Here is a 16,181-nt window from a genome sequence, read left to right on the forward strand (position 1 = left end):
TCAAGTGAACCTTACTATTTTCACTCTTTATTGCTTAAAAAAAGGCTGCAAACAGCAAACGGCCGTGTCGCACAAACTTGCGGACGTGAAATCGTGCTTTATTTGAGTATTTGCTAGTTTCACCGCCTTTAATTGGCTAGAATTGCAAAAAAATGACAGACGAAGTAGGGACAGACCATTAGAATCGATTTGTGAAGAAAAAAAATAATAATAATTTGACCATATATGGACATCCTAGATTTCAGCCAACGGTGACTATATAATTTTATTTTAATATTTTGAGGTCACAATAATTTTACAATTTACATTTGTAAAATCAAACAAACGAACACACACAAATAAAATACTTAAAGATATTGTGCAGTTTTGGTGTTGCTGGCAGCAGGCATGTCAGAAGGCAGCCACGCATGCCAGCTGTTTCCTGTGCTATCAAACAACTCTGAGGAAGGCGAATGCTGATCACCGAAATTGCACAAAGTCTGAAGAAAGAAGTTCAAAATTTTGACTTAATAAGACATGATACATGTTTTTGAGACAAATAACATTCTAACCAATCAGTTTATCTGTGTTGTGGTGACATTAGTGTTTTGCTAAGTTGTGTTGTTTTCGAGGTTCCTGAATGCATCACGCGACTCGCTGGATTGGAGGGTTGTGCGAGTGAGAGGAGTGATCAGAAAGCTAAGGACCAGAGATGCGTGTGTACTGATTTTATTCCAAATGAGAGAGACGTAGGTTATGTCTATTGTTAATTCGAGTGGCGCGCATGAAAACACTTACTCCCGACATTTCGGAACAAACCGTCTTTACTGCGCATGTCTGTGACGTCATTATAGGGGTTTCTGTTATTCACAGAAGCTAGTAGAAGCAGACTGTTATTGTTTGTTGTTTGATTCAATAAAGTTTTGAGGAAAAAAAACAGCAGTGTGAGCAAAAGACGTGGCAGGCACAAGACTTAACTGGTACATTTGCAGCTCCGACGTAACAGCGCAAACGGGAAAAATATTACGAAATAACACTAACGTTTAAAGTAGCAATAGAGCGATGTCTTGTTTACACGGAAGTTGCTACAGCTCCTTCTTCTACTTCTGGTATATTTGGCCAATCTGCGCATGTCGAAATAATTCGTTCAGATCGAAAGTGTGATGCATGATGCAGTCCAAATCGGATTGTGTCCATGAAAACAGTTCATCCGTGACGGCAGTCGCTCTCTGAGCCATCCATCTTCCAATGCACCTGCAACTGTGTTGTGAGCAGTTTGTAGCCTGGTAGGAGGGAGAAGCCTTTTTTTTCTTCCTGTTTTCTCATGTTTATTAGTAGGAGGACAAGGTACGTTAAGCGTTTGTCCTTGATTTATTTTTTGTTGTAGACAGAATATAGGGTCCTTAGATTTCTTTTGTGTTAGCATATTTCTCCCTCTGACGTCAAAAAAATAAACTTCTTAAAAATAGTTTTCGGGCACAATGGCCTGCTTGTGAGATGGAGAATGGGGGAGCGTTTAATGAGGTTATGTTTTGGGTTCCCCGAGGCCAGGAACATAACAGGCCACTTTGAAACGTTTTCCTCCCACTCTGTAATCCCTTAAGGATCAGGAAGTTGCTTTCCATCTGTAGATATGAGCTTTTGAAAGTAGTTTTTGCAATCATTTACAGTTAGTCCGCTTGCGTACGCGTTCTCAAACCCTGCCATTCTGCGCCAACAATGCATGTGCATTCCGATGACATCACATTTGCTTTCAAACTTGGTAATGATGATGTACAGGAAGGCTTAGAGACTGCAGGAGAGGTCGGACTGAGATGGTTTGGACGTGCAGAGGAGGGACTCTGGATGTATCGGTATATGAATCCTAGAAATTGAGATGCCAGATATGAGAGGAAAGAGGAAAAACAGAAAGGAGATTTATGGATGTGGTGAGGGAAGACTTGCAGATAGAGGAGAAGATGCAAAGAAAAGGCAGCGATGGAGTACTCGCTGTGATGACAGCTATAAAGTTCGAAGCCAAAAGGGAAAGAGGAAAGAATGCTTTATAAACTTTTTTTTAATCATATTACCCTACACTTCAATTTGTAACTTTAATGAGCAATGCTAAAAAGTAAATTTTGTCTTGACTCTGGAGGGATAATGAGGTGATTAAACAATCACCTGAATGAATAAGGAAATAAATATGCGACTCTTCTCATAGTACCTGTTCCATGCTTAGCTGATGTCGTCCCAGTGCCTGACGGAAGCCCATCTTTCCATGGAAGAAGCCACGCTCGTTGACGAGTGTAGAGGCTTGTCGGAGGCTCTGACACACAGGGATGCCCTCTGACAGGTTGGCATGGAGCCCAATTGGGATGCTGTATCTAACAAAAAAAGTCCATTCTTTTTCAAAATCTCAGCTTTGGAGGAGACCTGTGCGGGGCTAACTGCTGTGAATGCTAAGTTGAAAGCTAAAACCTGTGACCACGAAGCGCGAAGCCGCCGCAACAACATTCGCATCATGTCATGGAGCAACGCATAACTTATCCGGACGTGATGCAGCAGCTGTACAAACGGGCTGAAACCTTCGCTTCTCTACCGGCTAGGCTGCTGATCACAATGGATAATGAAGAGAGAATTCGGCTGCAATCTGTGGAGGACGCTAAGGATTACCTTTCCACCAAACAGGCTCAATGACTCTGCACCCGATTATGGAACTATTTGCCTCGTCGGACGCCGTGTTGCCGGTTCTCACATGACAGTTCATAAACGGCCAACAAGCTGGCACAGCATTCTACTTGACTATTGCTGACTGCTAAACCTATGTTGTTTTTCACAATTTTTCGAGGGCCTTTATCTGGTTATTTTTCATGTTATAATATTGTTTGCCTTTCATATTTTAGAATGTGCGTATTTACGTATAAGTGCATACGTACTTAAAAATGTGTTTTTTCTTCGCAAGCCATTGAACAGGAGTGCTCATTTGTCTACACTGCAGAAGTCAGGGCACCAGGAGAAAATGGAGCCGTCCTCGTCCTAGCCGAGTCCCAGGAAGATCCCGCGTGTCTCAAGCGGACATTTTGATAAAATGTGCAACCCACAACACAATAAAACAATGGAAAGACACAAGTTTCACACTCGAAATCAAAAACAAGGATAGACTACTGAATCTTTCATCAGTAATTTGAGAATAAAAGACAAAAGTTGTCACTTTGGAGAGCTCACAGATGAAGTGATGTGATAGAATTGTGTGCGGTAATTGCAAAGGCAACCACCAAGCACAAAGAGATAAATGTCCAGCATTTGGCCAACAGTGTCACAAGTGTAAAAAGTTGCATCATTACAAAAAGTGCTGCAAGTCGAAGCCAGCAAATCACAACACAAAGAAAAAGTTTCACAAAGAAAAGCTAGTGAGGAGAGTTAAGGTCTGCCTTGGTGACAAGGAGCTTGGAAAGACAGCGGAGCGCCTCTTCTGAAGTAGTGCGCCCAGGCCAGAAGATAGTCCTGCTGTCAGAAACTGATGAGACTTGCTCATTCTCTGAAATTATTATTTGCCCAAGTTGTTTCATAACAGAAATATCACTTTCATTTTGAAATCATTTGTACTTTATGTAAGCTGAATACCCAGAGCTGGCATTCTGACTAGTGACGAAACAGTCAGCCTATCCCAATTTTTAGGCAATAAACAATAGACCGGAAACTTTTAAAAAAATAGTCGGACTAAGCATAGTCGGAAGCCCATTTTTTCTGTCTATGAATTGTTTAAAATTTTTTTTAACAATTTATACATCAGAAATAAGACCGAGAACACAACATACGATCAATCAAAACATGGCATTTTGATTAACATAGCGTTTGGGGAATCAGTTAGGCAGCAAAATCCACCCGTTTTTTTTTTTTTTTTTTCACTGTTTTGGCTGATTGGTGCTTCATTCACAAACGCTCTGCTTGTGTATGATCGCCAAACTTTATTGGACTTGCGATGCGGCGCTGGAAGTTCGGGTGCGTTTGAGCACAACTGGAAAGACATTGCGGCGGACCTCTTCCATCTCCCAGCATGACCACCGCGGCGAAAACGGCGCCGAGGCAAACGTGGTGGCAAGCTAGCGAGGCAAAAAAGGGAGCAGGTGCATGCTTCGTCCCCTGCTCGCTCCTGGACGCACGGATGTACTCCACCGCTGTGCCTCGCCTGGGACCCCGCTGCTGGCTGCTTGATACCCGTCGTCGGCTGCGCCGAGGATTTCCGGCTGCGCCGCCGCCTACCAAGCACCATCGGACGCGGTGTGAATCGCCAACTTGTCAAGGAGCTTCCCCGGGCCTGCCAATTGGAGGGGACACGCGCATCTGCTAATGCTTCCACAAGGATAGAGTTGTTGAACGCTCTGTCGTTGACGAACAAATGTTTTATCCTGAGGGAGCTATTTCTTTCCAACAACTTGGATTTCCTCTGCCTGACAGAGAGTTGGACTGACGCCGGTGAGTGCAGTGCGATGCTTGAACTATTACCATCTGCATGCACTTACTTATACGCGCTGAGAACTTCAGGCCAAGGTGGAGGAACGGCGACTGTTTTTAAAAACAAATTTAAATGTAAACAGTGTATATTCGCCACAGCGTTCAGCAGCTTTGAGGGCACATTCTTTGAAGTTGCCAGTGCCATCCCTGTGCTCTGCACTGTCATATACCATCCTCCCAATTACAACAAGGAGTTTCTGAATGACTTTTCAAATCTCCTCGCCGAAATCATGTTGCGAACTGATCGCATCCTGTTCATGGGGGACTTTAATATTCACGTGTGCTGTCCTGGCAACCCACTGGCAAAGGACTTTTTAAGACTCATTGACTCTTTCAATTTGGTGCAGTGCGTGGCTGGCTCCACTCACAAACAAGGACATACTTTAGACCTTGTCCTTTCTTATGGTCTATCGGTCTCAAATTTGAAAGTTTTGGACAATGTGCTCTCTGATCATAAGACTGTGCTCTTTGATGTAATGTTTTCCAGCGCTGTCAGAGCTAATGCTAGCGATCGCAAGGCCCGGGTTTTTAACCACCTCACTGCTAGTCAGTTCTCTGATGCCTTTGATGAGCTTTGTGTTCCCTCTTCAAACACAGAGGAGCTCAGCACTTGGTTCCATTCATCTTGCCTTAATATTTTGGACTCCGTGGCGCCATTAAAAATCAGGGGGCAAAAAATTAGACCGGAGCCATGGTTTAATGAGAGCACTCGCACAGCTAAACAAGAATGTCGCAGAGCTGAACGCAGGTGGAAAAAAAGACAGGCTGCAGGTCTCTTATCAAATCCAAAAGGACTGCCAGCGTCGTTACCAGAGAAAGGTGAAGGAGTCCAAGAGAGACCATTTGTCATGTCTGGTTCAGGCAAATCGCCAAAATCCACGTGCCCTATTTAAAACAATCGACTCTGTACTCAAGCCCCGTCAACCGACTTGCATGGACTCGTCCCCTGAAATGTGCGACAAATTCTTGCAGTTTTTCATTGATAAGGTTGCTACAGCTAGGGCTCTTGTTTCTAACGCCACATTTAACCCCTCTGTCCAAGTTCCTTGTTCAGCAGTGTTCGATTCGTTTGAGCCGGTTTCTTTGACATTTTTGGAGTAAGTGGTTTGCCATATGAAACCATTGGGCTCCCCTTATGACTCCATTCCTCCACACTTCTTTAAGGAGATTGTCCCAACAATTGGTAAATCGGTTTTGGCCATTATCAACAGCAGCCTGTCTTCTGGTGTTGTCCCCCAACAGTTTAAGCATGCTGTAGTGCAACCCCTGCTGAAAAAAAATGGCCTTGATCAAGCTGTGCTATCAAATTTTAGACCCATTTCCAGGGCTGCCTTTTATGTCTAAAATTCTGGAAAAAGTGGCGCACTCACGCTAAGATCATACTTGGATAAACACAATGTCATGGAAGTTTTCCAGTCAGGCTTCAAGAAGACACATAGCACAGAGTCAGCCCTACTACGTGTTTTCAATTACATCCTCCTGGCAAATGACAACGGAGACCACGTATGATAAGATAAGATAAGATAAGATAAGAATGCCTTTATTGATCCCACAGTGGGGAAATTTTCATTGTTACAGTAGCAAAGATATAGATCACACAGGGGCGGCGGCATAATGTGGCCATTAATGTATAACATTGACGGCAAACATTTAGAATCAAACCTATGTAGATATATGCAGTAACATGTGTATATACACATGTATATACACACCAACCTACATCTACATAAAAAATATGAGGAACACTCATTTCGGCCTGTACATAGTACAGAGGAAAAAATACTCTAAGTGACAGTGCTGCAGTGCTGTAGTGAAATGTAAGGAACAGCATTGGATAAAAATAAAACTAGACTAACAGTAGTGGGGAATGTTGAGTATTGCACGGTATTACAGTAGTGGGGAATATTGGGTATTGCACGATATGAGCTCAGGTGCAGGACTGCACAATTGCACTAATGTCCGCCAGTTTGTAGAGACTACACAATGTTCTTGTTAAAGAGTCTGACAGCAGCAGGCAAGAAGGAACGGCGGAATCTCTCCTTTGCACAGCGAGGGTGTAACAGTCTGTCACTGAAGGTGCTGTGGAGTGCTGTTAGGGTGCCCTGGAGGGGGTGGTCCGGGTTGCCCAGCATTGATGACAGCTTGGCCAACATCCTCCTGTCCCCCACCGAGTCCACAGAGTCCAGGGAGCAGCCCAGGACAGAGCCGGCCCTCCTGACCAGTTTGTCCAGCCGCTTCTTGTCCCGGGCCGAGACGCCGCCTGCCCAGGTGACCACTCCCTGGAAGATGACCGATGCAACCACCGAGTCATAAAAGTTCCTGAGGAGTGTCCCCTGAACCCCAAAAGACCTCAGTCTCCTGAGTAGGAAGAGTCTGCTCTGACTCTTCCTATAGAGGGCGTCTGTGTTGTCGCACCAGTCCAGTTTATTGTTCAGATGAACACCCAGGTACTTGTAAGTTGAGACTCTCTCAACATCTGTTCCCCGGATATTCACTGGTGCAGGTGAAGAGTGCTGGCGCCTACCGAAATCCACCACCATTTCTTTGGATTTCCCCGCATTGATCAGGAGGCGGTTCTGCTGGCACCAGTCCACAAAACCCTGAGTAAGTTCTCTGTACTCCCGATCATCTCCGCCTGTGATGAGGCCGACAATCACAGAGTCGTCAGAGAACTTCTGCAGGTGACAGGTAGGGGGGTTGTAGTTGAAGTCCGAGGTGTAGAGGGTGAACAGGAAGGGAGCCAAGACAGTTCCCTGTGGGGCTCCCGTGCTGCAGAGGAGCACGTCAGACACACAGTCCTGTGTCTCGTTTTGTTGGATTTGACTGCAGCTTTTGATACGGTAGACCACAGTATTATTTTGACTCGCTTGCAACACCCAAGTGGGCATTAGTGGATGCGCTCTAGAGTGGTTTGGATCCTATTTATGTGGCAGGACTTTTTCTGTTAGCTTAGGTTCCTCTGAGTCCCGCTCTGCCCCTCTATCGTATGGTGTTCCACAGAGTTCTATTTTGGGGCAATTGCTGTTATAACTGTATTTGCTGCTCCAGGGTTCCATCCATCCATCCATCCATTATCTCCCGCTTATCCGAAGTCGGGTCGCGGAGGCAGCAGCTTCAGCAGGGAAGCCCAGACTTCCCTCTCCCCACCAACATCTTCCAGCTCTTCCGGAAGGATCCCAAGGCGTTTCCAGGCAAGCTGGGAGACATAGTCTCTCCAGCGTGTTCTGGGTCATCCTCGGGGTCTCCTGCCGGTGGGACATGCCCGGAACACCTCACCAGGGAGGCGTCCAGGAGGCATCCTAATCAGATGCCCGAGCCACCTCAACTGGCTCCTCTCAACGCGGAGGAGCAGTGGCTCGATTCTGAGTCCCTCCCGGATGGCCGAACTTCTCACCTTCTCTCTAAGGGAGAGCCCGGACACCCTGCGAAGGAAACCCATTTAGGCCGCTTGTATCCGAGATCTTGTTCTTTCAGTCATGACCCACAGCTCATGACCATAGGTGAGAGTGGGAACGTAGATCGACCGGTAAATTGAGAGCTTCGCCTTTCGGCTGAGCTCCTTCTTCACCACGACAGACCTATACAGGGTCCGCATCACAGCAGATGCTGCACCGATCCACCTGTCGATCTCCCGTTCCATCTTACCCTCACTCGTGAAAAAGACTCCAAGATACTTGAACACCTCCACTTGGGGCAGAATCCCATCCCCAACCTGGAGAGGGCACGCCACCCTTTTCCGACTGAGGACCATGGTCTCAGATTTAGAGGTGCTGATTTTGATTCCGACCGCTTCACACTTGGCTACGAACCGCTCCAGCGAGAGTTGGAGATCGCAGCTTGAAGAAGCCAACAGTACAACATCATCTGCAAAAAGCAGAGATGCAATACTGAGGCCACCAAACCGGACCCCGTCGACACCTCGCCTGCGCCTAGAAATTCTGTCCATAAAAGTTATGAACAGAATCGGTGACAAAGGGCAGCCTTGGCGGAGTCCAACCCTCACTGGAAACGAATCCGACTTACTGGCAATGCGGACCAAACTCTGACATCGGTGGTACAGGGACCGGACAGCCCTTACCAGGGGGCTCGGTACCCCGTACTCCCGAAGCACCCCCCACAGAACTTCCAGAGGGACACGGTCGAACGCCTTCTCCAAGTCCACAAAACACATGTAGACTGGTTGGGCGAACTCCCATGCACCCTTGAGGACCCTGCTGAGGGTGTAGTGCTGGTCCACTGTTCCATGGCCGGGACGAAAACCACATTGCTCCTCCTGGATCCGAGATTCGACCTTCCGACGGACCCTCCGCTCCAGCACCCCTGAATAGACCTTGCCGGGGAGGCTGAGGAGTGTGATCCCTCTGTAATTGGAGCACACCCTCCGGTCCCCCTTCTTAAAAAGGGGGACCACCACCCCGGTCTGCCAATCCAGAGGCACTGTTCCCGATGTCCACGCGATGTTGTAGAGACGTGTCAACCATGACAGCCCCTCAACATACAGAGTCTTTATGAACTCCGGGCGGATCTCATCCACCCCCAGGGCTTTGCCACCGAGGAGCTTTTTGACTACCTCGGTTACTTCAACACCTGGGTTCCATCCTTAGAAAACACAGCATTTCCTTCCACTGCTATGCGGACGACTGTCAAATCTATATCCCGCTAAGCAAAAAAAAAAAGAGGCTTCCTCCTTAAGACCACTTTTGTCCTGCCTCGAGGACATCAAAGATTGGATGTCACTAAATTTCCTAAATGACGAAAAGAAAACAGAAGTTATGGTGTTCGGTCCCAGCGGCTCGTCTCCATACCACCCTGTTGTCCTGGGCCCCCTGGCATCATATCTAAAGCCAACAGTCTCAAACTTGGATTTAAAATGGGCAGTGGTCTTAAATTGGACCAGCAAATCAGCGCTAATGTAAAGTCGAGCTTCTTTCACCTTAGACAGCTGGCTAAGGTAAAGCCCCTCCTTTCCCATCAGCACTTAGAAACAGTCATCCATGCCTTTGTTACATCTCGGCTAGATTACTGCAATGCACTTTATTTCGGAGTCAGCCAGTCCTCCCTCAAACGTTTCCAGTTAGTCCAAAATTCTGCTGCCCGCCTACTAACTGGAGCTCGGAGGATGGAGCACATAACACCAATTTTGGCCTCCCTTCACTGGCTCCCAGTGCAGTTTAGGGTTCAATTTAAGATTCTCTTATTTGTCTGTAAGTTATTAAATGGCCTGGCCCCGGCGTACCTCTCTGAGCTCCTCCACTATTACGCAACTTCCCGCAGCCTTAGGTCTGCAGACCAGGCGCTGCTCGAGGTGCCGAGGACCAAGAGGAGCCTCAAAGGGGATCGAGCCTTTTTAACTGCTGGTCCTTCCCTCCGGAATGACCTCCTATTGGTTGTTAGGCATGCCCCCTCTCTGTCCATTTTTAAAATCCGGTTGAAGACACATTTCTCTTCTCGGGCTTTTGATCAGACATAAAATTTTCGTCTCTTTTCCGGTGTCAATTGTATACAGTGATTTATGTCAATTTATTGGCTTCATTATATATATTTATATATTAGTTATGTCTATATTTATTAATACATGTATCACAGCCTATTATGGTTTTTGTTCTATTTATGGTATTGTTTGTAAAGTGCTTTGTTATAGCTCTAGCTGTTATGAATTGCCCTATATAAATAAAATTGTATTGTATTGTATCTCAGGGACTCACTTGCTGTCGACTGAAAACGACATCACAGTTGCTCGGTAACAACCAATCATGGCTCGGCTTCAGAAAACAGGTGAGCGTTTTGACTAATGAAGGCGCATAGAACATATTGCAAATTCTTTTTTTGGGTTGACTTGCCCTTTAAAATTGTCAAAAATGCTTGGTACGCAAGATTATGGTCTTCATTTGAGTAAATCTCAGACCAATTTTGATTTTCTAGAGCCAGCTTTAAGGCAGTAATGGTACGTTGTGTACTGGGTCTTATTTCTCATTTGTTTACATTATTTTTAATACGTAATTGCAAAGGCAGGCAAGATGCCATTTATAAGAAGACCACTTACTATTTCATAATCAATTTTATTAGTAAATGTTATCTGTTAATGTAGTTGTATTTATTATTATTCTACTAGGTTTTAGAATTACCAGAAAAAGGCACTTACTATACATCGTGTTAATAAAGTCAGTTGTTTTCTGGTGACCATGTAGATTTCATCAACATTTAGATCACCACAAAATATTCACACATTTTTATCATTTGAAAAGCTAAACATGTCAGATACTTTCTCATTGAACGTATCAAGGCAAAATCCTGGTTTTGGAAAGACACAGTTTATAATTGCATTAGCGTTAAGCATTCCATAATACTGTCCATGGAATATGTCTAGCCTTCGATTGAATTACATCTCGAGTTTTATCGACAGATTGCAACCCTGCCACCTCTCCTGTAATTCTTAATCACGTGAACTTTTCAGATCCTTCAATTTCCATTTTGCTTATGAGGACAGTTTTCAAATATGGCTATTAAAGTTCATCTAAAAAAATGTGCATATTGTGATAAAGTTAATTATTTTCCATAATGTAAATTTAATTTAACTTTCTTATATTTTAGATTCATTGCAAACCAGGTTTCAAGTGTTTTATTGTTTTAATACTGATGATTTTGGCATACAGCTCATGAAAACCCATAATTCCTATCTAAAAAAATTAGCATATCATGAAAAAGGTACTCTAAACGCGCTATTACCCTAATAATCTAAATCAACGAATTAACTCTAAACACCTGCAAACGATTCCTGAGGCTTTTAAAAACTCCCAGCCTGATTCATTTCTCAAAACCGCAAACATGGGTAACCCTGCCAACCTGACTGCTGTCCAGAAGGCCATCATTGACACCTTCAAGCAAGAGGGTAAGACACAGAAAGAAATCTCTGATCGAAAAGGCTGTTCCCAGAGTGCTGTATCAAGGCACCTCAGTGGGAAGGAAAAAGTGTGGCAGAAAACGCTGCACAACCAGAAGAGGTGACCAGACCCTGAGGAAGATTATGGAGAAGGGCCGATTCCAGACCTTGGGGGAACTTTGGAACCAGTGGACTAAGTCTGGAGTAGAAACATCCAGAGCCACCGTGCACAGGCATTTACAGGAAATGGGCTACAGGTGCCGCATTCCACAGGTCAAGCCACTTTTGAACCAGAAACAGCGGCAGAAGCGCCTGACCGGGGCTACAGAGAAGCAGCACTGGACTTTTTTCGGATGAAAGCAAATTTTGCATGTCATTCGGAAATCAAGGTGCCAGAGTCTGGAGGAAGACTGGTGAGAAGGAAATGCCCAAATGCCTGTGTCCAGTGCCAAGTACCCACAGTCAGTGATGCTCTGGGGTGACATGTCAACTGCTGGTGTTGGTCCACTGTTTTATCAAGGGCAGGGTCAATGCAGATAGTTATCAGATTTTGGAGCACTTCATGCTTCCATATGCTGAAAAGCTTTATGGAGATGAAGATTTCATTTTTCAGCACAACCTGGCACCTGCTCACAGTGCCAAAACCACTGGTAGATGGTTTACTGACCATGGTATTACTGTGCTCAACTGGCCTGCCAACTCTCCTGACCTGAACCCCATCGAGAATCTGTGGGATATTGTGAAGAGGAAGTTGAGAGACACCAGACCCAACACTGTAGATGGGCTTAAGGCCTCTAGCGAAGCATCCTGGGCCTCCACAACACCTCAGCAGTGCCACCGGCTGATTGCCTCCATGCCACACCGCATTGAAGCAGTCATTTCTGCAAAAGGATTCCCGACCAAGTATTGAATGCATAACTGAACATAATTATTTGAAGGTTGACTTTTTTTGTATTAAAAACACTTTTTTATTGGTCGGATGACATATGCTAATTTTTTGAGATTTTTGTTTTTTCTTTACTTTTTTTTTTTTTTTTAAATCATCAATATTAAAACAGTAAAAGGTTTGAACTACTTCAGTTGGTGTGCAATGAATCTAAAATATATGAAAGTTTATTTTTTATCATTACATTATGGAAAATGATGAACTTTATCACAATATGCAAATTTATTGAGAAGGGCCTGTATTTGGAACGTCTTTATTTTACTCATTTATTCTTTAAATTTGTGGTCACTGATAGTGTAGAGGTACACTCGCCTGAGTTATGTACTGACAGCGTGGGATCGGTTCCCACTCAATGACTGAGTCTGTGTGTGTGTGTGTGCTCTGCGACTGGCTGGCGACCAGTTCAGGGTGTAGTCCGCCTTTCGCCCATAGTCAGCTGGGATAGGCTCCAGCAGACCCCCCCCCCCCCCCCCCCCGCGACCCTGTTCAGGATAAGCGGTGTGGAAGATGACACATTCTTTACATTTATTGACATTTTTATCGAGACTTCTGCTGTTGAAGTGTATAATTGAGAGAGCATTGTCAATTTTTTGTTTTCATTTAACTGATCATTGGTATAATGACTCAGAGCAAAAGTTACAATTATTTGTTTAGAAGTGGTTATCTGGATCAAGATTATTGTCAGGATCAAATGTTTTATGCAGAACTGGGCATTTTACAAAAAATTCCCTGTCTGTTTATCGCCTTCCATCTGCAGCTGGAAGGGTATATCCGCCTTTTTGTGCTCTGCCACGGCCAACGGTAAACGGAAGCCTCGTCGCGGCCATTGAAGCCTCACCGCGAAAATAGACAATACACGATGACATAGACAAAATGTGCTTCCGACTATGCTGACCCTGTCCATTTTTTTTTTTTTAATTTCGTTTTTTCAGTCTATCGTTTATCGCCTCCAAAATGGGCTTCCGTCATAGGCGGATACAATATAATACGATAATACGATATTTATATAGCGCATTTCGTAACAGATGGTCAACATATTCAAAAGTTTTAAAATGTATTTCTTCAGTGTGCAGATTAGCCATTTTTTTGGTGTTTGTCAGCTTTGTTGCTCAGGTATGATGTTCAACTAGTCTCTAAGTATGCTGCTATCTTGCTAGTACGGGGGTGATTTATAAGTTTTTCATAACGTAAATAGTCAAGCTCTCGTCTGGCCTTTAATGGGAACATCACCCCTCCAAAATGGTCACCACGTATTAGGGATGGCTCGATGCCACTTTTTCGTATCTTAACTCATATTCCACAAACACATTATTAACCAGAATGCCTTGTTTCAACTATTGGGTCTGCATAGAACATTTTCTTGAAAAAAAAATGTTTGGGTTGACTTCCTTTTTGATGCTGTAAACGATATAGAAATATTAAATGTTAAAACACTAAAGAAGTCCACATATTGGACTACCCCTCACATATATTTGAAACCATTCTCTTCAAAACTGGCGTTTTTCCATCAAAAATGAAAACAGCCTAGATTATTCCAAATTATAAAAGTGGAGAGGAATACTTATCTACAAATTACCAACCTATATCATTACTACGAATGTTTTCGTAAACGAAAATCTGTTGTTTCTATGGCAGTAATGGTAATCCCAACCTCTATAGATATAATTTCCTGTTGGTGTTTACTTAGACCTAAAAAAAGCTTTTGATACTATAGATCACAATATATTAATGGGAAAAAAAATAGAGGGATATGGTATAAGAGGTTTGGCACAAAAATGGCTGAAAAGTCGTCAAGATGACAGGAATCAGTATGTACAGTTTAACAATTTAAAATCAAACGATAACTCACGGCGCCCCCAAGGGTCTGTGCTTGTGCCAAAACTATTTATATCAATGACATTTGCTGTGTCTCTAAAGTTTAGAAAAAAAAATCTATTTGCTGATGACACAACTTTGTACCGCTCTGAGGAGCAGTTTCTGGATATTGTGGAAAAATAATTAACTATAATAAAATAATGGTCTGTCACAATTTCAACAAAACGAAGTATATAATTTTTAGATAAATGAAAAATTAAACACTAAGTCAAAAGTATCGTCAATTCAACTGAAATAGCAAGAGTAAATGAAACAAAATTTCTTGGGAGTTATTATAGATGAAAATTATGTTAGAAATCACACATAGAAAATGTTAAAAGAAATCTCTTGAAGTATAGGTATCCTGTACAAAACCAAGGATCTCCTAAACAAGGAATCATTATATACATTGTATTGTTTATTATTACTGCCATACTGTGTGGAGATATGGGGTAATACTTAGAAAACAAATACACAGTCTATCTTTAAGATACACACACATTAAACACTCTCAAATTCTATGACTTAGTTAAATTAAAAAACAGCACAAATGTACAAAACATACAATACCCAACTTTGAAACTATGAAAAGTGCAGTTTTGTTTTATGGGGGGATCTGGGGACTGAGAAAACCACACGCCACACACGCTGCCATCCACCCTGAACAGTGTAAACCGGGATTCATCCGTGAAGAGAACACCTCTCCAACGTGCCAGACGCCATCGAGTGTGAGCACGCTCCCTCAAATCTTGTGACATCTGGCATTGTGCTGTGTGATAAAACTGCACCTTTCAGAGTGGCCTATTATTGTGTGCAGTCTAAGGCACACCTTTGCACTAATCATGGTGTCTAACTAGCATCTTGATATGGCACACCTGTGAGGTGGGATGGATTATCTGGGCAAAGGAGAAGTGCTCTATCACAGATTTAGACTGATTTGTGAATAATATTTGAGAAAAATGGTGATATTGTGTATGTGGGGAAAATGTTTTAGACCTTTGAGTTCATCTCCTAAAAAATGGGAGCAAAAACAAAAGTGTTGCGTTTATATTTTTATTGAATGTATCATAGAAGTTGTTCACTACAACACACACCAACATGGTGACACTTAAATTGCTTTTTGACAGGACACCGTTCACTATTTCCATTTTAATTGTACCTTATGCATGAGGCTAAAGCGGTTCAGATAATGGATAGATGGCATTTGAGGATAGACTTGCTGAGGTCTCATTTTTGGTGTATTTCCACTTGCTTGTAGCATCCATTCGACTGTATACACTGCCCTCAGTATTGTATTGAAGGTGTTACAATGTTAGGGTGTGTTGTCGCAAACAAGTTCGACAATGAACAAAGTTCTTGATAGCACTCGGCTAATGTCTGTGCATTATTAAACATTATTAGGCACTGTCGACGAAGGCAAAGTCCCACTTTGCACCACTGCCCTCATTCCGCACCGCCACACCCGAGGTACCGCTGGTATGAATCTTTTAAGACTTGCGGCAAAAGGAGTAACCAAAGCTAGTGATGCTAAACGCTATTCTCATCTACCATCATCTTATTTTTGGACTCTGAAACCCATGCAGTCATATATGACTGTGTTGCCTTGTTAGACTTATTAATTTCCAGTGATCATTTTTGAGTGAGGGAGAAAAACACTATGGCTAAAAAGCAAAGCCCAAGCTGCTACCTTACCTTTTAGCCAGATCTGCTGCATCTTTGGCAGCAGATGCATTAACTAGCAGTGACACAGAGGAAATGCCTCCAGCCTTGAAACAGTCAACAATCCCCTGATTCCTCTTGGGACAATAGCCAAAATCATCTCCTGTCACCACCAGCAAAATCCTGGGCTGCGGCATTGTTGCTTGTTACTGTGGAGAACAATGGATGGACACAATAAAAGGACAAAGATTACTACTACATATTGAAAGTTGGGCAGGGAATCACAAAGTAACTCACAATATTATGTACCAATATTTTGCCAATGAGAAGGATAGGATCACAATGTGGTCATCAAAAACACCTTTGAAA

At 43.5% G+C, this 16,181-nt stretch overlaps 1 protein-coding gene across 2 annotated transcripts in view; it reads right to left on the reverse strand.

Moving 5' to 3' along the window:
• ydjc (YdjC chitooligosaccharide deacetylase homolog) overlaps positions 1-16,181 on the reverse strand; it is a 42,403-nt gene that overhangs the window by 17,346 nt on the left and 8,876 nt on the right. Inside the window, exons 2-3 of one of the 2 annotated variants that reach the window (XM_086030166.1) lie at positions 15,846-16,021; positions 2,183-2,342 (exon numbers count right to left, since the gene is read on the reverse strand). In XM_086030166.1, the coding sequence (XP_085886292.1) occupies positions 2,183-2,342; positions 15,846-16,009 (324 nt within the window). In that variant the 5' untranslated portion in view covers positions 16,010-16,021. The remainder of the gene's footprint in view (positions 1-2,182; positions 2,343-15,845; positions 16,022-16,181) is intronic. The other variant, XM_086030168.1, reaches the window with a different exon arrangement.

This window comes from Filicampus tigris, chromosome 5 (assembly GCF_054856515.1).
Source record: "Filicampus tigris isolate MCC_2025a chromosome 5, RoL_Ftig_1.0, whole genome shotgun sequence".
NCBI lineage: Eukaryota > Metazoa > Chordata > Actinopteri > Syngnathiformes > Syngnathidae > Filicampus > Filicampus tigris.